A 16,160-nucleotide genomic window follows, 5' to 3' on the forward strand; every position below is an offset into this window, starting at 1 on the left:
CAAATTATTTCCTATGGCAAAATATATGTCTGTGTGTGACTCAGGGTTTTTTTTCAACAGGTCTAATTCCAAAATGACTGGGGTAGAGAATTTAGTTTTGCTATGGAAGTACCCTGCACTGAGAAGTGCTTTGAAATATTTTTGTGAACATTGTTTTTCATTTACTGAATTATGACCCATTGAAAACTGACCTGCAGGCATCTAAAGTATATTTGTTAGGGGCTTTAAATAACTTGTGAGTGGCTTCAAGATCAAAGGAAAGTTGTGATTTCCATACAAACTTAATTAGTATATGTGTAAAGGGAATGCAAGGAGACATGCATTCTTCAAAGTCCATTACATACACAGGAACACATCAGGTGAAGCAAACTTTGAGATTCCTCTTGTTACACAACTCAGTCTTGATTTGCTGAAACTGTTGGCCTTTGGCTGTCTGAACAGTGAAATATGTAATTAACTTCAAGTAGGTATGGAAGTCGATTTAAATAAATCATATGCAAGTGCTTTTTTGGGGCATAATAGCATTACGTACATTTTAAATTCTTTCTACAGTTGGAGGACAGTCAGGTATTCTGATATTCTCACAGCATTTCTTTTCGTATAGGTCTCAGTGCGTGACACCCCTATAGATAGATGTTGCTATAAATAGATATTTTAGATAGATACTTTGTCATCATTAGAATTAAAACCTAAGTCATTGCATTCCTTCTTCATAGCATGCTCAGTTATATCACAAACATACTGATATCAAAGTTCAGTCTCAAAGTGTCAGTAAAGCAAGATGAATCATGCTGTGGAGGCCAGATGGTTTGGCTGTTGCAGTGAAAGTTCAAGTCCCCGTGATCTCATGGTGCGGCACACATGGTGCGGTGATTATTTGTTGTGAAGTAATGCTGAATATTTTGCTTTTCTGGGATGTGATGAAACTCAGGAACTTGAATATCACATCTGTTATTTCTCAGTCCACTTCTATGGGATGTCTGAGTTTCTTGAATATTTTTGCATTCTTATTTGACTTATAACTACAAATAATTCTGGACTATTAAAGAAGACAGCCTTTAAGACAGCTATTGAAGGTTATTTTGAAAGATTAGGTGTTTGTTTAAGTTCAGCAATACAAACTGTACTGTAGTTCTTCGGGCACTGTGCATGATCTAACCAATATTTTGTCTGTTTAAGGTGAGTTTGGAGAAGTATGCAGTGGACGTCTGAAGACACCCGGAAAAAGAGAGATACCTGTTGCAATTAAAACTCTAAAAGGTGGCTATGTGGACAGGCAGAGAAGAGATTTCCTGAGAGAGGCTAGTATCATGGGACAATTTGATCACCCAAATATAATTCGCCTTGAAGGAGTTGTTACAAAAAGTAAGTTACTATTTATAGCTTTTTGTTGTTTTTCCCATTCTGTGTCATTTAGTATCAAAATTAAGCATTACTTCCACATTCAATAAGGATTAAAATTCTCAGAAATTACCCAAACCATAAAGTGCAGCAGAAACCACAGAGTTTGGGACCATAATAGGAAAATCATAACCTATCTTTTTTCAATTAGAAATGTTTTATTTTTCTTTTTTAATAAAAGTCCTCCTCATTCAAATAAAGTCTTTACAGGTTCTTATGAAATAGCACTGTAGAGTTTGCTTATAGGCAAGTGGAATACAGTAGAGGAAACCACAAATGTAACTGAGTTGAAAGTGAAGTCAAATCATTGCATAAGGTAGCAGCTGTAGTCTTCTTTTCCCACAAGCACTCACTCTTTATTTGGTTGCGTTTTACTGGTTTTGGTACCAGAAGAGATCAGTTTCCTATTTTGAAGAAATAAAATGTAAACTCTTTCAAACTTATTGTACGCTTGCAAATGATTCACTAAAATTCCAGAATAATCTATGAAATGTCTTACTTCTTATACCTATTGCAGCTGCCAAGAGATAAGCCTTGCCTCTGAAATCTAGCATTTTTAGCAGGGTTATGGGCTTTTCTGAAATGCTGAAATATCTAGTTATCATTTAAGTATTAAGTAGAAGTCTTATTAACATGCATGTAATTTCTTTAATGCCGTCTTTTTGCAGTAATGAATTAAAAAACTCATAAAGTATAATCTTCTCAAAATCAGTCGTTGCCTCAACTAAGCCGTTTGCTGTTTTGCAGTACTTACTTCTTTCTAAAGATCAAGTGTTGTGTGTATAAAAAAATGTTCTCTTACTATCATAGTAAATGCAATAAATACATTATGAATATTTCCTGTTTTCACCTTATTACCATATCAAAAGCTATGTTTGGAAATCACAACATACTAGAACAAAGAGGAAATTATAGATCCTGAAGTCATGTCATTGGAATGGAATTTCAATAGGTTTACAGGATGGCCTTGTTCAAATCTGTCTCTCTGTGGTTCTAAATTGAAATCTAAATGAAAAAGATCTTTTTTTTTTTCTTCGCACAGTATTGCAAGGATAAATTAATTATTATTTAGGAATGTTTTGTTACGACTAACAGAATCCATTACATTGCAAACTCCTGGAAAGATGTGGCTTTGTCTCCTCCATTGCTCTCCCATTAGTAACTGCTCTGTTGACAACAAACAAGAACACAAGTCGATGCTGTCTGAGCAGCATTGGAGATCTTTGTCCAGAGATGTAAATATGTAGTAACTTTATTGAATTTAGCTCCATGTGTCATAATGAGCAGTAAAGCAGCAATTAAATTCCACCATCTTCACCATCATGGGCAGTTATGAACCAGTATCACAGGTATGACGAGGATCCATGTGGTCGCTCTAGTAGTGTATGTCTCATTTCTGAAAAAGGCTAATGGCTGTGATTTATGAACGTTGTTTAAATCCAATTAGATGGTGCACGCAGAGTACAGCATAATGTACTTGGCAATGGCATGATTGTTTAATCTTTGCCACATTTATAAATTTTCTTTCTGTAATGTCTCATCATCAGTCTAGAGAGAAATGAAGATTGCATTAAGAAAACAGAAATAAACAGATAAATCAGTGCTCCAACATTAGAGTATTTGTTCCTGTTCTACAGGAAAAGTGATCATAGACAACCTTAAGTCAAGAAGTCATCATTAGCAGTTCTGCTTTTCCTGAAGGAGTCAACAAACTTTATGATTATTTTTTGAATGTTTGCTTAGAAGTAATATAAAAATTATAGGTGTTACTATCCTATAAAAATATGCATCTCTCTCAGATATAAAATAAGTAGAGAATGTTTGAAAGAAAATATTTTTGGGTCAGGCAGGTTCAAAAAAAAAATACAGCAATAAATATAGAATGAAGAAAATACGTAAGTTATCAAGACATTTCACCCTGAGGCGTGGAAAGTGCAAGTTATATGAACTGTAAAGGATGAAGTTGTGCAGTACTGCTCTGCTGCAGGGAAGAAGCTAGGAGGCAGGCTGAGCAATGGACACACGCACTCTGGTATGCTTCCCTTCTGGCAGTTTATCTTTAGGATGTTGCCTTGCATTTATACTGCCCCATCTGAGGCATTTAGAGAATAACATGGCTTCAGCTGGGAGCAGAACAGTTACCTTGCATTTCACTAACTCCTAAATCTAGGGTTGCACAAGCCAACACCGGACAGACATTTCCTATAACTAAAAGGTGTGCTCTAATAGTGAGACAGAACCTTGTACTAGCCAAATTATTTATGTAATGATAGCATGATTAAAAGGTGCTTTGTGTTAAAACTTAGATTAATAACAGCAGAAACTATTTATCTGATGTACATTACAGTTCCACTAACCTATAAAGGCGCATCAGATGCAGTAAATTTGATTAATAGATGTGTAATGCTGTTCTTAGCACATGCTTTTCTCTTTGTAACCATTAGTCATTAACTTCTAGCTGCTGATGATATATATTGCATCAGTTTGTAAGCAGTACCTTCCATTACATTGTCATTGACTATTGAACAAAAAAGAAAAAGGATTTGATTGTAATAAGCAGAAGTGCTCTACCAAGTCAATAGCTATTGACTGGGGCAATAACAAATTTGTCTGTTCATTATAAATGAGAGCTTTTATCTGGTACTACCAGCTAAGCAGATGTTAACTTTTAAATGATACTGTTTTCAAAATTGCTATGGAATATGTACTGTACAGGATGAAAAAGTGCTAAACTAAGCGGGCTCAGAGGTAGGTCTGAAACAGAGTTTTAATCCCCTTTTCTGCTTGCTTCATTTCTCATTTGTCCTGACTTCGATCCCTAATCACAGAGAGCAGTAGGCCGAACAGTTACTGTAGCACAAGCTTTCTGTTAGCAGAGAGTTCATTTCAAGGGCAATTTGCTGGGCCAAGGCAAATACGTTGTAGCACAGAATCTGGATCCAATAGTTCAATTATATCACTAATCAGAAGTCACAAGGGAAACTTTACTCCTGTTTGGTTTGGTTTAGCAACACCATTCCTTGTCTGGTTTGCCACAAAAGGCTGCTTATTACCTTTCAAATTGATGAGAGATGCTTAAGGACTATAAAAACATCCAAGTTTCCCTGTCAAGTCATATTAGCTCTTCTTGGGTGTGTCAGGGCATGCTCAGCCCAGTTGTATGTCATTGTCCAAGCTGCTGCTATGTCCTAAACAGATACAAGGAAAATAAAACTTATTTCTCCATCGCGAACATATGTAACCAACATTGAGATCCAGGCTATATAGGAGTAAGATGTGTCTTCTGCTTCTACATCACATTGAAGTCTGTGTTGCAGACTTTCCATGAAAAGTCTGTAAAGTAAACTAAAGGTAGGGTTACAGCAAACACCTGCCAACATAGCTATATCTACAAGACACGTGAAAAAATGGTCTCTGACTGTTGTACCTGTAATGAAAGAAATCATTGGTGTTACACTAGCCAAACTGGAATCTATTGTTAGTTTAGCTTGGTGGTACCTTGCATGGTATGATGGTTTAAAGCATGGCCTTGTCAGTACTGTGTAATACTGTGTCAATACAAAATATCAAAGCATGCAAGGGCTTTAATGTAGTCATAATCTTAGTTTGTTCCTCTCCCCCTCAGACTTTACCCCAAATAACTTTCAATTTTTAAAATTAATTTCTAAGGAATTGCCACCATTTCTGAACTTTGACTATTGGAGGATTTGCACCTGTCACATTTACAAGAGGAATCTTTTTGAGGCATTCATTTTCTTTAATGACGTTCTGTATATTCTTATTCTCCGGAATAATTTTCAAATTAATCCCTTCACAAAAGGAGGATGAATGAAAACAGCACCTAAATTTTTGGTTCTGTGTAAGCTCACATCCCCATAACATCAAGTCTGGGACTGGAATGACACCTTCAACTCCCTTATTGTCTCTGCACTGTTTTGCTTTAGTGACTTTCGAATTGTGAATGCTATCGCAGTTCTGAAATCTTCAGTCAGTCATCTGGCAGATTAAATTCAAAGCTTTAATCATTGAGTTTCTTTTTAAATTATTGTATATAACCTGTTCAGCACAAGAAGAGTCCTGAGGTCAGTGTACCTTGCCTTGTCCGTGAGGAATGCAAAGCAGCAGCGTGATCCTCTTTCACTACAATTTGCAGTATGTAGCTCTTTGTATCTGACCCATTTATCAAAAATGCAGGAGATAACATTGATTTATATATTTTTTTCAGTCAAGACATTCCGTTCTAGGTCTTTGAGCCTTTAGTGTAATGAATCTAATGTTGCCCTTTTCTCACACCTGTTAACAGGTTGAGACTGTTAAATGGGGTTCAGAATTAATTTTGGAAGGTGACATGTTTTGCAGTATATGTGGTTTTTATACACAGCATTGTGTATCTAGCTGTTATGCAAAAACATTGAGGAAATTCTGTGACAGTGCTTGTAACATTCTTACCTTGATCAAGGATGGTGAGATTGTCCTCCCAAGAAATGCGATTGTGCAAAGTTTAAATGTTGACCTTTTACGAGTGAAGTTGTGACTATTTGGAGTAGGCTACACCGTGATAGCTTACAAAATATGATTGATTATGATTATACGCTAAAAGAAGGCGACCTATATTACAGTATTTATCAGTGATTTCTGAAAAGTAAAACCTTTAGGGCCAGCAGAAACCATACAATGTTAATAAATCCCATGTTAGCATTATAGTATTGCTTATAACCTAGAGTGTGACTGATTTCAAATCTTGGCATTTCCTTCTGTCAGTAATCTCAGTACGGCACTGAAGACATCACCGGCACCTCCAGGCACAGATGTACTCGCTGGAGGCCAAAATGGCTTCAGACCCACCCCTTGAACCCACCCCTTACATTGGCCGGCACTTACACCCACCGTACAAAACTCAGATATGCAGCAGGGTATGAAGACGTTGTTCATCCCTGAATATCTTCCTTTCTGCTTATAGACAACCCACTGTGACACAGAGTGGTGTTGAGACTACATGGGTGTCATATCAGCCAGTGGGCTTTACATGGCATTAGGCATAAAGCTGAATTTGTCTGACGAAGCATATTGTAGCTGTGCACGTAATGATAAAAAAAACCAGCAGAATTTCAGTCGTGTTATAAATTTTTCAGTAAGTGGAGCTGTAAATTTAAATTTGGCTCACTGCCTTTATTTTCCTTTGTATCCTTTTTCATAGATAAATATCACAACATACATTGTGTTGTGAATTCAGTGTTGCTGTGGCCTGCAAATTAACGCAAAAGCCACGACCACCACCCGCACTGTTAGCCAAATTTACTAGATCAATTTATCATCCAAAATAAAGAGTTGAAAGTTAGAGCTGTGGACATGACTGCTGTAACACAGACAAAACTAAGTATCTATAGCTTTCTTGCAAAATAGGTTACCCTTCATGAACTGGTAATTGAAGAACATAATGAATGTTGATAGTACTGAGTTATTTTTACACGTGCACGCATGCAAATGGATATTTCAAATAACACGTACAAACTACCGTGCATTCCATTTGTTGAAGGTTGCTGGCAAAAATTAAGAATGCACAATACTTGGTTCTCCTGAGTGACACATACTTAAAAGAAATTAACTTTTAAACCTTTGGAAAAATTAATTTTTTCATTCGTTCACTACATTCTGAGAATTTTTTTTGCAAAACTCAGAGGGCCGTTATGGTTTCCTGCAGTTCAAATCAGTCACATTTCTGTGTTCTGCTTTTCGGTTTTGCAGCTAGCAAGCTATACATTATAACTGTCAATTCTTCTGTAATATCTTTTACAGGACAATAAGCAATAAAGAAAAAACATATTGTCAAACAGTCAAACAGCCTACATCTTGTTAGCAGCAGCTTGATCTGACCATGATATAGTATCTAACATAACTAAACTTCTATAATTCTACTTTTATAGGTTACATCTGAGAAACAGGATTTCACTTTCTTCAGGATCCTTTGCCTTCAGATGTCTGCATTCAGACATGCAGGACCTGACTTTCAAAGATATTTAGATGCTTTGATGTGAGATGTGGTTCTAGTAGAAAAACAGGCAACAAAAGTCATTCCTACAAACCACCATAAAAAGATAAAGTCCTGTAGATAAGAAAAGGCCAGATATATTTTATTTTTCTTTTTAAGGAGAAGCATGGTCATCAATTAGCTTCGTTATTAACTACAAGTGATGGCATTTCCATATATCTTCTGAAAAAAAGTATGCAGTTTCTTCCTCTACCATGAAAGTTGAGAAGAGTATGATGCAATACGTTAAAGGGCAAGATAATTATAATGTGTAGGTGATATTTGAAGGGCTGGGGCTTTTTATTAACAACTGTAACCAGAAGATTTAATGAATAACAGGGGGAGACAAGATTGCACTGCGCTGACAGGTTTGCTGTAACAACATGGCTGATCCGTTGCCTGTGTAAGAAAACCATATAAGCAACGAGGAGAACAATTATAAATGACAATTGCTATTGCAATTGACAGTTAAAGGAGGGAAGGGGTTAAAGAGTGTATGTAAAGCAATCAATAATTCTGATTCACGAGCTGTGTTTGGTTGACTTATTTTGATAACTGTACATTCATTTGTTATTATTTGTAGAGGCAATAACACACTAGTAAATATACATGTGATTGACTATTGGTAAAGTCCTGTTGCAACTTTGTTGTTGCGAAATCTTTGCTGAGAATAATACCAAGATACCAAGACATGCTGAGTTTGAGAATAATTGATAATAATAATTCTAGAGCCTAGCAAAGTCAGATTATATCAAAAGCATTATTTGGTAAGCTTCAACCTAATTGTTAAATATTGCGGTACGCTCAAAATTGAAGCAGGGTTGTGTCCTTTTAAAAGTCAAATTAAATAAACTTTGTACTGTTTTTCAACATTAAATCATTCTCTTGTAATTCACAAAATATGCAGCATTGGGCTGTGAAGGACACTGAGAGGTCATCTTGTCCATCTTCTTGCCTCAAGACAGAACTAATTACATTTAAACTAGTCTGAATAGATGGTTGCCTATCCTATTCTCAGAAACCTCTCCTGGTGAAGATTCCATAGCCTCCCTGGGCAATCTGTTGAGTGTTTAACTATCCTCATATTTAACCTTCCTAGTGTTAAATTGAAATTGTTTTTTTTACTGCACCTTAAGGCCGTTAACACAGTTTGTGCCTTTCCTCTTTGCAGCAATATTTTACATTTGTAGACCATTATAGTGTCTTTACTGTCTTCAGTAAATCAGCCAGGTCCTGTCAGGTCTTTCTTCATGGTATATGTTGGCTAGACCTTTGGTCATTCTTAATGCTTTCCTTTGGACTCTTTCCAGTCAATTAATATCTTTTTTAAAGTATGGCTTTCAAGAGTGGATATGGTGGATGCTGGGCCTTACCTTCCACTAGCAAACAGGAAATAATTATTTTAAATATAAACTGTGTTACTCATCTTTAAATGTGTGTGGGTTTCGATAGCAACCGTTGTTGGGTTTTATTTTGATTTAATATTACCCATAGATCCTCCTCTGCAAAACAGCTGGCTGTCCAGTCTTTCCTGCAGTTCGTATTTGTGTGGTTGTTTATTGCCATCTCCATTGACCTGCTTTGTCTTCCAGAACTTTGTTCTATGTTTTCTCAAACCTTTCCTTAGCATGCCAAGTCATTTTGCCTTCTGAACCTAATCTCCACGAGCTCCTTCCATTTCGCTGTCTTTCTCAGATTGAAACACACTTTTAGTTCCAGCATCGCAGTCATCAAGGAGAAAACAGAACAGCAGCAAAAGCCCTGGACCATACTATTTGTAGCTTTCCAGGTTGACAGTGAACCACTGAGGGCAGTTTCCCAGCTGTTACTACCCTGACTGTGCAGTAGTTTCATCAGAACAGGAAGCGACAGTGCTGTCTCTTGACTGTGACCCCTCTGGGATATGCGTATATGTCATTATTGTAGCCCTTCTGTCTGTGAGTCCTATTTGTCACAGGCAGAAATTAGGCTGGCGTGGTATTTTCTCTTGAGAAATGTGTGCAGGTTGTTCCTTACCACACTGTCATCTTCTAAGTATTTGCAAATGTTTTAATTATTTTTCTGGCTCTAACAAAGAAGTTAGTCTGACTGAGTCCTCTTTCCTTTTTAATGCATTGTGTTGTGGTAAACTTCATGAGGCATACCTTGATCAAGTAAAACTGAAACTGTTGTAGGTCTGTATGCTTGCAACTCTTATAACTGTCTTTTTGTTATTATAAAAACATAGGCAGATCAACAGTAAAGGAATGAACTGGAAATCAAATTGTCATTGTTGCATGCAAAAGTTGTTTGTATGTTCTGTTTCATCTTTTCAATTAATTATGTATACAGACTATAGACAGGCTTTTGTTATATGCTTCAGGGATCGTTATGACTCTCATGCAGGCACATCCATCCACCTGTACCGCCCGGTATTTTAACTGGGAAATATCTACACAGTACCAGGAGCAGCATATCGCAATTTTTGGGAGATGCAGCTTAGTTAAATGCCAGTGGACCTTACTTAGTTCAGGTGTTACCATGTTTGGTTGATTAGAAAACCAGAAAAGCCAAAACACTTCAAAAAATCGTACACCTATATTCATTGCAATAGCTGATTAAATTTAACCTGGGAAAAACCCTTGTCTTAGTAACTTCAGTTTTGCAAATTCAGCCAATGCGTTTGAATTATGATATAAATTTCCCACAAATATAGCTTTCTGTGAAAGTTCCATAATGGAGCTGTTGAGTGTGAGGTATGAACGGTAAGAATCTCAGAAAATGAAATGGGCAATGTGTTTGAATTGCCAAGAGAGAATAAATAGACTAAGCAGTAAGATCAGAGAGAATATTGACGGAACTGGACAATAGCAAAGCAATGAATCATTGTATAGACATAAGGAATTTAGTAGTTGTTCGTTTGGGGCATGTTAGCTATGAAGTGTGGAAGAGAAGGCAACTGAATTAGTACAGACAACAATCATAAAAAACAAATCAAATTTAAAAGAATTTCTGGTTTCTTCACTGCCAAGAGAAGAATTTTATTGAATTTGGCCATGATATAGAAACATAGATAGGCAGTTTCCTGACACAGAGCAGCCGAAGAATTAAAACTTTATCGCGTTCTTGTGAAGAAATGTCTAGCATATATAGCACATATCTGCCAAACTTCAAATCACAAGAGTGATTATATCATCTGAAAATAGGAAAGTCCTTAACTACACCTAATCAGCGTAACTATGATACTCTAGCCTGGGGAAACTTGAGGAAAGTACCAAGCAAAAAGAGTTAAATCACAGAATACAATTTAGAATACAAGCTCATATGGATCGTGGTGTAACGTAGTCAGGACTGACTTCTCATTGCCTCAGGCTATATTTACTTAGTACCTTTCTTACTTTTGTGTTGCCATTAATCTCTTAGTTTCCAGTTGTAGTTCTTGTACTACCAGTCACCTAAGGAATGAAAGACTGTCAATAAAGCTACTGTAGGCTGCAGCGACATACGATAAGACCTTGTACCAGAAAGACTGTCACACTTAGGGGAATATATATCTATATCTTGATGGATTACAGTTGGTTCTTGATAATAAGCTATCAGATGTGTCTTGCTTAAGGTAGAAGCCTTATCACACCAGGTTTTACCATCATGTTGTTTCATGAACTTTTAAGTTAAGATGTTATGCTAAGACTGCACTTTTAGGGGAGAAGTCTAAATTAGATAGCAAAATAATAGAGATAATTCAATGTTTCTGTCCTGTGGTGGGTGTTTGATCTAGATCCATGTCTGATACCAAGGAACACAGCTGCTTCCTGAGGTGACAAGATAAATGATGGGAGACATAATCATGGTGACTGTTAAGTCACCGTTGTTACTTTTTTTTAAGAGAAACAGCTGCCATTCTCACTGGCTTAAACAAACTCAAACTTGCATGAGTGTATCAAATAATATATCCGCGGTGCTTTCAATTTGATACGAGGTTGTTTGCCATGTATTATCTTAATGTTGCCTAAAGTTTTCTTGTGGCTGAAGAGTTCTTGTTCCCCATCAGAGTATTTTTGACATTTCTCTGATTCTTTGGATAAGCTTACTGCCTCATTTGTGTGAAGGGGTTATTGTGGGGAGTTAGAAGTTCATTTATTAAGTGTTTGGAAACCCAGAGGGCAGAGTGCTGTTGAAGCCATAACCATTACAACTAAAGAATTTAATAATGCTGGAACCTTATTACAGAAGATTTGTCAAATGTAGTGAATATGATAAATAATATTAATCTTCTCTAGTCCAATGGATTTTAGGTATCTAAGGATGGAGGTATGTATCTCAGTACTTCTGCAAACCTCAGAAAATGCATAAGTCTCATTAAAGTAAACAGGTACAAGACAGCAACTAGATTTCTTTTGGTCAGTTGAGATCATAGAATGTGTTGGGTTGGAAGGGACCTTTAAAGGTCATCTAGTCCAACCCCCCCTGCAATAAGCAGGGACATCTTCAACTAGATCAGGTTGCTCAGAGTCCCATCCAGCCTGACCTTGAACATTTCCAGGGATGGGGCATCTACAGCCTCTCTGGGCAACCTGTTCCAATGCTTCACAACCCTCATTGTAAAAAATGTCTTCCTTATATCTAGTCTAAATCTACCCTCCTTTAGTTTAAAACCATTACCCCTTGTCCTATCGCAACACGCCCTGCTAAAATTTTGTCCCCATCTTTCTTATAAGCACCCTTTAAGTACTGAGAGGCTGCAATAAGGTCTCCCCAGAGCCTTCTCTTCTCCAGGCTCAACAACCCCAACTCTCTCAGCCTGTCCTCATAGATCATTCTGATTATTTTTTTGGCCCTCCTCTGGACCAGCTCCAACAGTTCCGTGTCTTTCCTGTGCTGAGAACTTCGGAGCTGGATGCAGTACTCCAGGTGGGGTCTCACCAGAATGGAATAGAGGGGCAGAATTGCCTCCCTCAACCTGCTGGCCACGCTTCTTTTGAGATCCTTAAATAACCTTTTTAAACTGATGTAGATGTCTGTGTCTCTAGCGAAAATAGAGCACAGTTATCTATGCTTTCCCGTATGGGATATACTGACAATCTTTATTGGTGTTAGCACTTTCAAAGATGTTATGCTGCCAGGTTCTGGTTACCAGCTGTCTGAGTTAAGAAACAAGAGAATGCATTTTATAAACATACCCTACTTCACCTAATATGCAAAGTTAGGTGAATAGTTAAGTTAAACAGATCAGCTCTTATGCTTGAACTTTGGTTGACTGATGAATATTTGAGTCATTAAAACTGATCCAGAAAAGCTGTACCCCTTCTCTAGTTCACATCTCTTTAAATTTTACATTCATTTGCAAGTATGTGAATAAGGAATGAAATATTAAGTTTTTCTAATTCTATGTTGCTTAAGCCTAACAGATCACTTTGCCAAGTTTGTGATGAAAGAGAACATGCGAGACCAACATCACTAATTCGTTGAAGGGGGAATGCCAGCAATGCAGTACAGGTTAAGGCGTAAGGATGAGATACAGTCCTTAGATTTACCTGAACTAGAGTAAGAAAGAGCCTTGTTATCAATCTTTGGGGTCACCCCAAAATAGAGAGACCATCAGACCTAGTGGTAGTGGTTGTCCAGGTGGCACACATGGTTTATGATATAAACCTCTGCCTCAAGAAGTTGCATTGTGGCCTTTACTACAGCTTAAAGGCTCATACCTAAATTTCTGTAAAAGCAGATTCATATGAAGAAGAAGAATTAAAATATGGATTGGTGATTTTCTCATATAAATGATCTGATATTTTATGTTATGAAAACAGGAGAGTTGGATGTGAGAAAAAGAACCCTTTGGGTATTTACAACATCATCTCCTTTCTAATGCAAGGATTGCCATAAACAACGGTAGTTGTAATGCTTTGGATGGGACAGAAAGAGAGCAGAAGAGAAAAGGGAACTTCTTGATGAGGAGGTAACACCAGTTTGTTTTAGCAAACTGCAGTCAGTTTTCTCTTAGTAAGGGAGACTTCATCTCAAACCAGACACATCCTCCTCACACAGGACTCAAAGCACTTGTAAAGAAAGTTGCCAGCTGGGACATGCTTCTCACATACAGATTAATTTTCCAGTGTACAGAAGTAGAAGCTGCTGAAAGTAATCATTTTCAGTGATTAGTGAGAAATCTTTGAAATTTGGAAGCGGAACAGTCATATTATACAATGAAAATCTGTTCAGCCTTGTTTGAGTTATAGTCTGTTGAAAAGTGCCATGTGTTTTCTGTGTTCTGCTCTGGAGAGCAAGTGAGAACTTTAATGACAGAGCTTTGCAGTAAACACTGCATTTTGCTTCCTGATCTCACTCAGCATTGCAGCTCCAGCCAAGGCAGATAAATTATTGCCACTTCCACCATTCTTCTAGTACTATCATCAATATCCACACAAAATACTGCCATCGTTTTAATAGAGTTTTCATCTGTAAACTGTTTATTCAGAATTTATTCACTCAGCCTATCACTATAGGCTTCTTTGTATATTCCTGACCTCCAAATTCTTTTCTTTACTGTCTCTACTGTGAGTCTTGCTGTATCCATTTCACACACAGACTATAATTATCATTCTGATTCTTAATACATACATAGTTCATGTTCCAGATGAATAAATCATTTAGATACAAACTGTCTGGGATCCACTCCAGACTCTTGAAGTTTTGGTTGGAAATACAGTTTGCAAAAAATACTGCTTCTTAAATCTTATTGTTCTTCAAAGATAAACATAGCCTTGGCACTGCTGATAAAGCAGGAGTAGATGATAAAACTGTTAAGGGTGACACAGTTGGAAGAGAGAAACAATGTGGAAAAAATAATATTTTTTAAAAACAACATAATTAGATGGTGTGAGTTTACAGAGTATTCAGTTTAAGTATGTTCTTAATATAAGCACAAAACACTATCCTTAAACACATTTTAAGAGGCAAATGTATTCAGTCTGACATTCCAGAATAGATTCATGGCTACACCAATTGGTAAATATTGTCATTTTTCTACTAAACTTTAACAAGGTAATTTCTACTGAATAAAATTTGAAAGTAAATCAGTTTAGTTGATAATGACTTCGCTTCAGTATTTCATCTAGAGAAACATAATACAGAATTTTCATAATAGTAGAAATTTGAAGCAAACTAGTGCACTTTAGTTTGTAGAATTCACATAATTGATTTCCATTCTTCCTGAGACAATAGAAACTTGTTAATTTCTGCCTAGACTGATAATAACCTAACTATTTTGGAAATGAGTCTCCACTCTCCTTTTTCTTCTTTTTCCCTCTCAGCTGTAGTTGCGTTCTTCAGCATAAAAACACTGTTTTGCTCTTTTGGGTAAGATTTGCTATTTATTTCCAATTTTCAATGAATTCCTTTATAAGCATTGAGAAATGTGACTTCATGGTCTGCTTAAACACTGACTGCCCAAGATTCATCTTGCCAGAATCACTGTTGCCAAAAGTAGCACAAGGAAGATGAGATGGGAGAAGTTTTACTTCATGGCATTCACCCTTAACACCAAGTGGTCTTTGAGCTTGAGAGAAAATCCTCTGAACACATGGATATCCACAAAGAGATAATTAACAAGCACAGCTAATTCTCTTTGGTCGGTAGCATTTTCCAAAAAAAAAGGAAGCAGAATGCCTGTGTGTATGCCAAAGCCCATCAGGTAGCCACAGGAGCTGCCTACAACCTGGCTTCTAACATGGGTTATCAGGTGTGGGCTGGGACACCTTCGTTGAGCCTAGACATAGAGGGGTTTTTATCTGGCATACAGATTTGTAAATGTAAACCAGTATATAATACATTTCTAATTAAAGAGTTCATCTGAGGTCAGAATAATGGTAGCAATCTTCCTACTTCTAATCTTGGCATCACTTGTTTAAGGGAATCACTTGGGGTTTGTAACCAAGCAGAAAATCAAGCCTTTGCACTTAATTTCCCTGATATTAGTGAAATGTGAATCGTGAATGGTATGACTGTGCATAGTGAAAGGAATCTTCACCCTCAATTTATATTCTCCATTTGTTTAACAAAAAAATCACTTTTTGTCAATTGACTCTTTGGAACTTCAGCTCCAAGTGTTTTTCTTAACTGAAAACAATGAGTCTTTTTCAATGACACTAATTGCTGTCTGAAAGTGGAGAGCGTTTATCTCCTACTCCTTGTTCATACTGTTACAGGCTAGCAAGGCTAAAAGAGTAGATAATCAGAGCTTTAATTGCAGAACTGCAGAATTTACAGCAGGCTGCAAGAATACATTCATCTTCAGATGTTACCCGTGAAAAGCTATTTCACTCATTAAATTAAAACTCACTGCAATTTTTAAATGTGAAGTACAAAATTAAAGCCTATTATCTCTTTTTTTGTGGAAATACCATGAAAAAGAAAATCTGAAAATTTAAAAGCCCCTGGAAGTTCTTAACTGTCCTGTTTATAAGACCCCATCAGCATTTCACGTGGGACGTTCCTGTCTTAAAGGATGAAGAATTCCATATCATAGGAATGCTCAGATTTTATTCAGGATCTTTCCTTCCAAAATCACGAAAACCAGGTGATCAGGAGACAACTGAAATTAAATTCATATTGCTAATGATTGATGGGCTAACCATTCCCCAAAATCATAATGTGTACAAAATGAATCACAAAGGTTTTAGCCAATATTACAGCCTTTGTTTTTTCTATTGTGAATTAAAATTATAATTTTTAAAGCTTTCAACTAATTTGGTAA

At 36.8% G+C, this 16,160-nt stretch overlaps 1 protein-coding gene across 6 annotated transcripts in view; it reads left to right on the forward strand.

Moving 5' to 3' along the window:
* The window catches only part of EPHA6 (EPH receptor A6), a 512,920-nt gene that overhangs the window by 399,946 nt on the left and 96,814 nt on the right, over window positions 1-16,160 (forward strand). For all 6 annotated transcript variants that reach the window (XR_012588748.1, XM_074597837.1, XM_074597854.1 and 3 more), the window contains one exon: window positions 1,180-1,365. Coding sequence is in view for 5 of the 6 variants with exons in the window: in XM_074597837.1 (XP_074453938.1) it covers window positions 1,180-1,365 (186 nt within the window). In the remaining variant the exon portion in view is untranslated. The remainder of the gene's footprint in view (window positions 1-1,179; window positions 1,366-16,160) is intronic.

This window comes from Larus michahellis, chromosome 1, assembly GCF_964199755.1.
Source record: "Larus michahellis chromosome 1, bLarMic1.1, whole genome shotgun sequence".
NCBI classification, from domain to species: Eukaryota; Metazoa; Chordata; class Aves; order Charadriiformes; family Laridae; genus Larus; species Larus michahellis.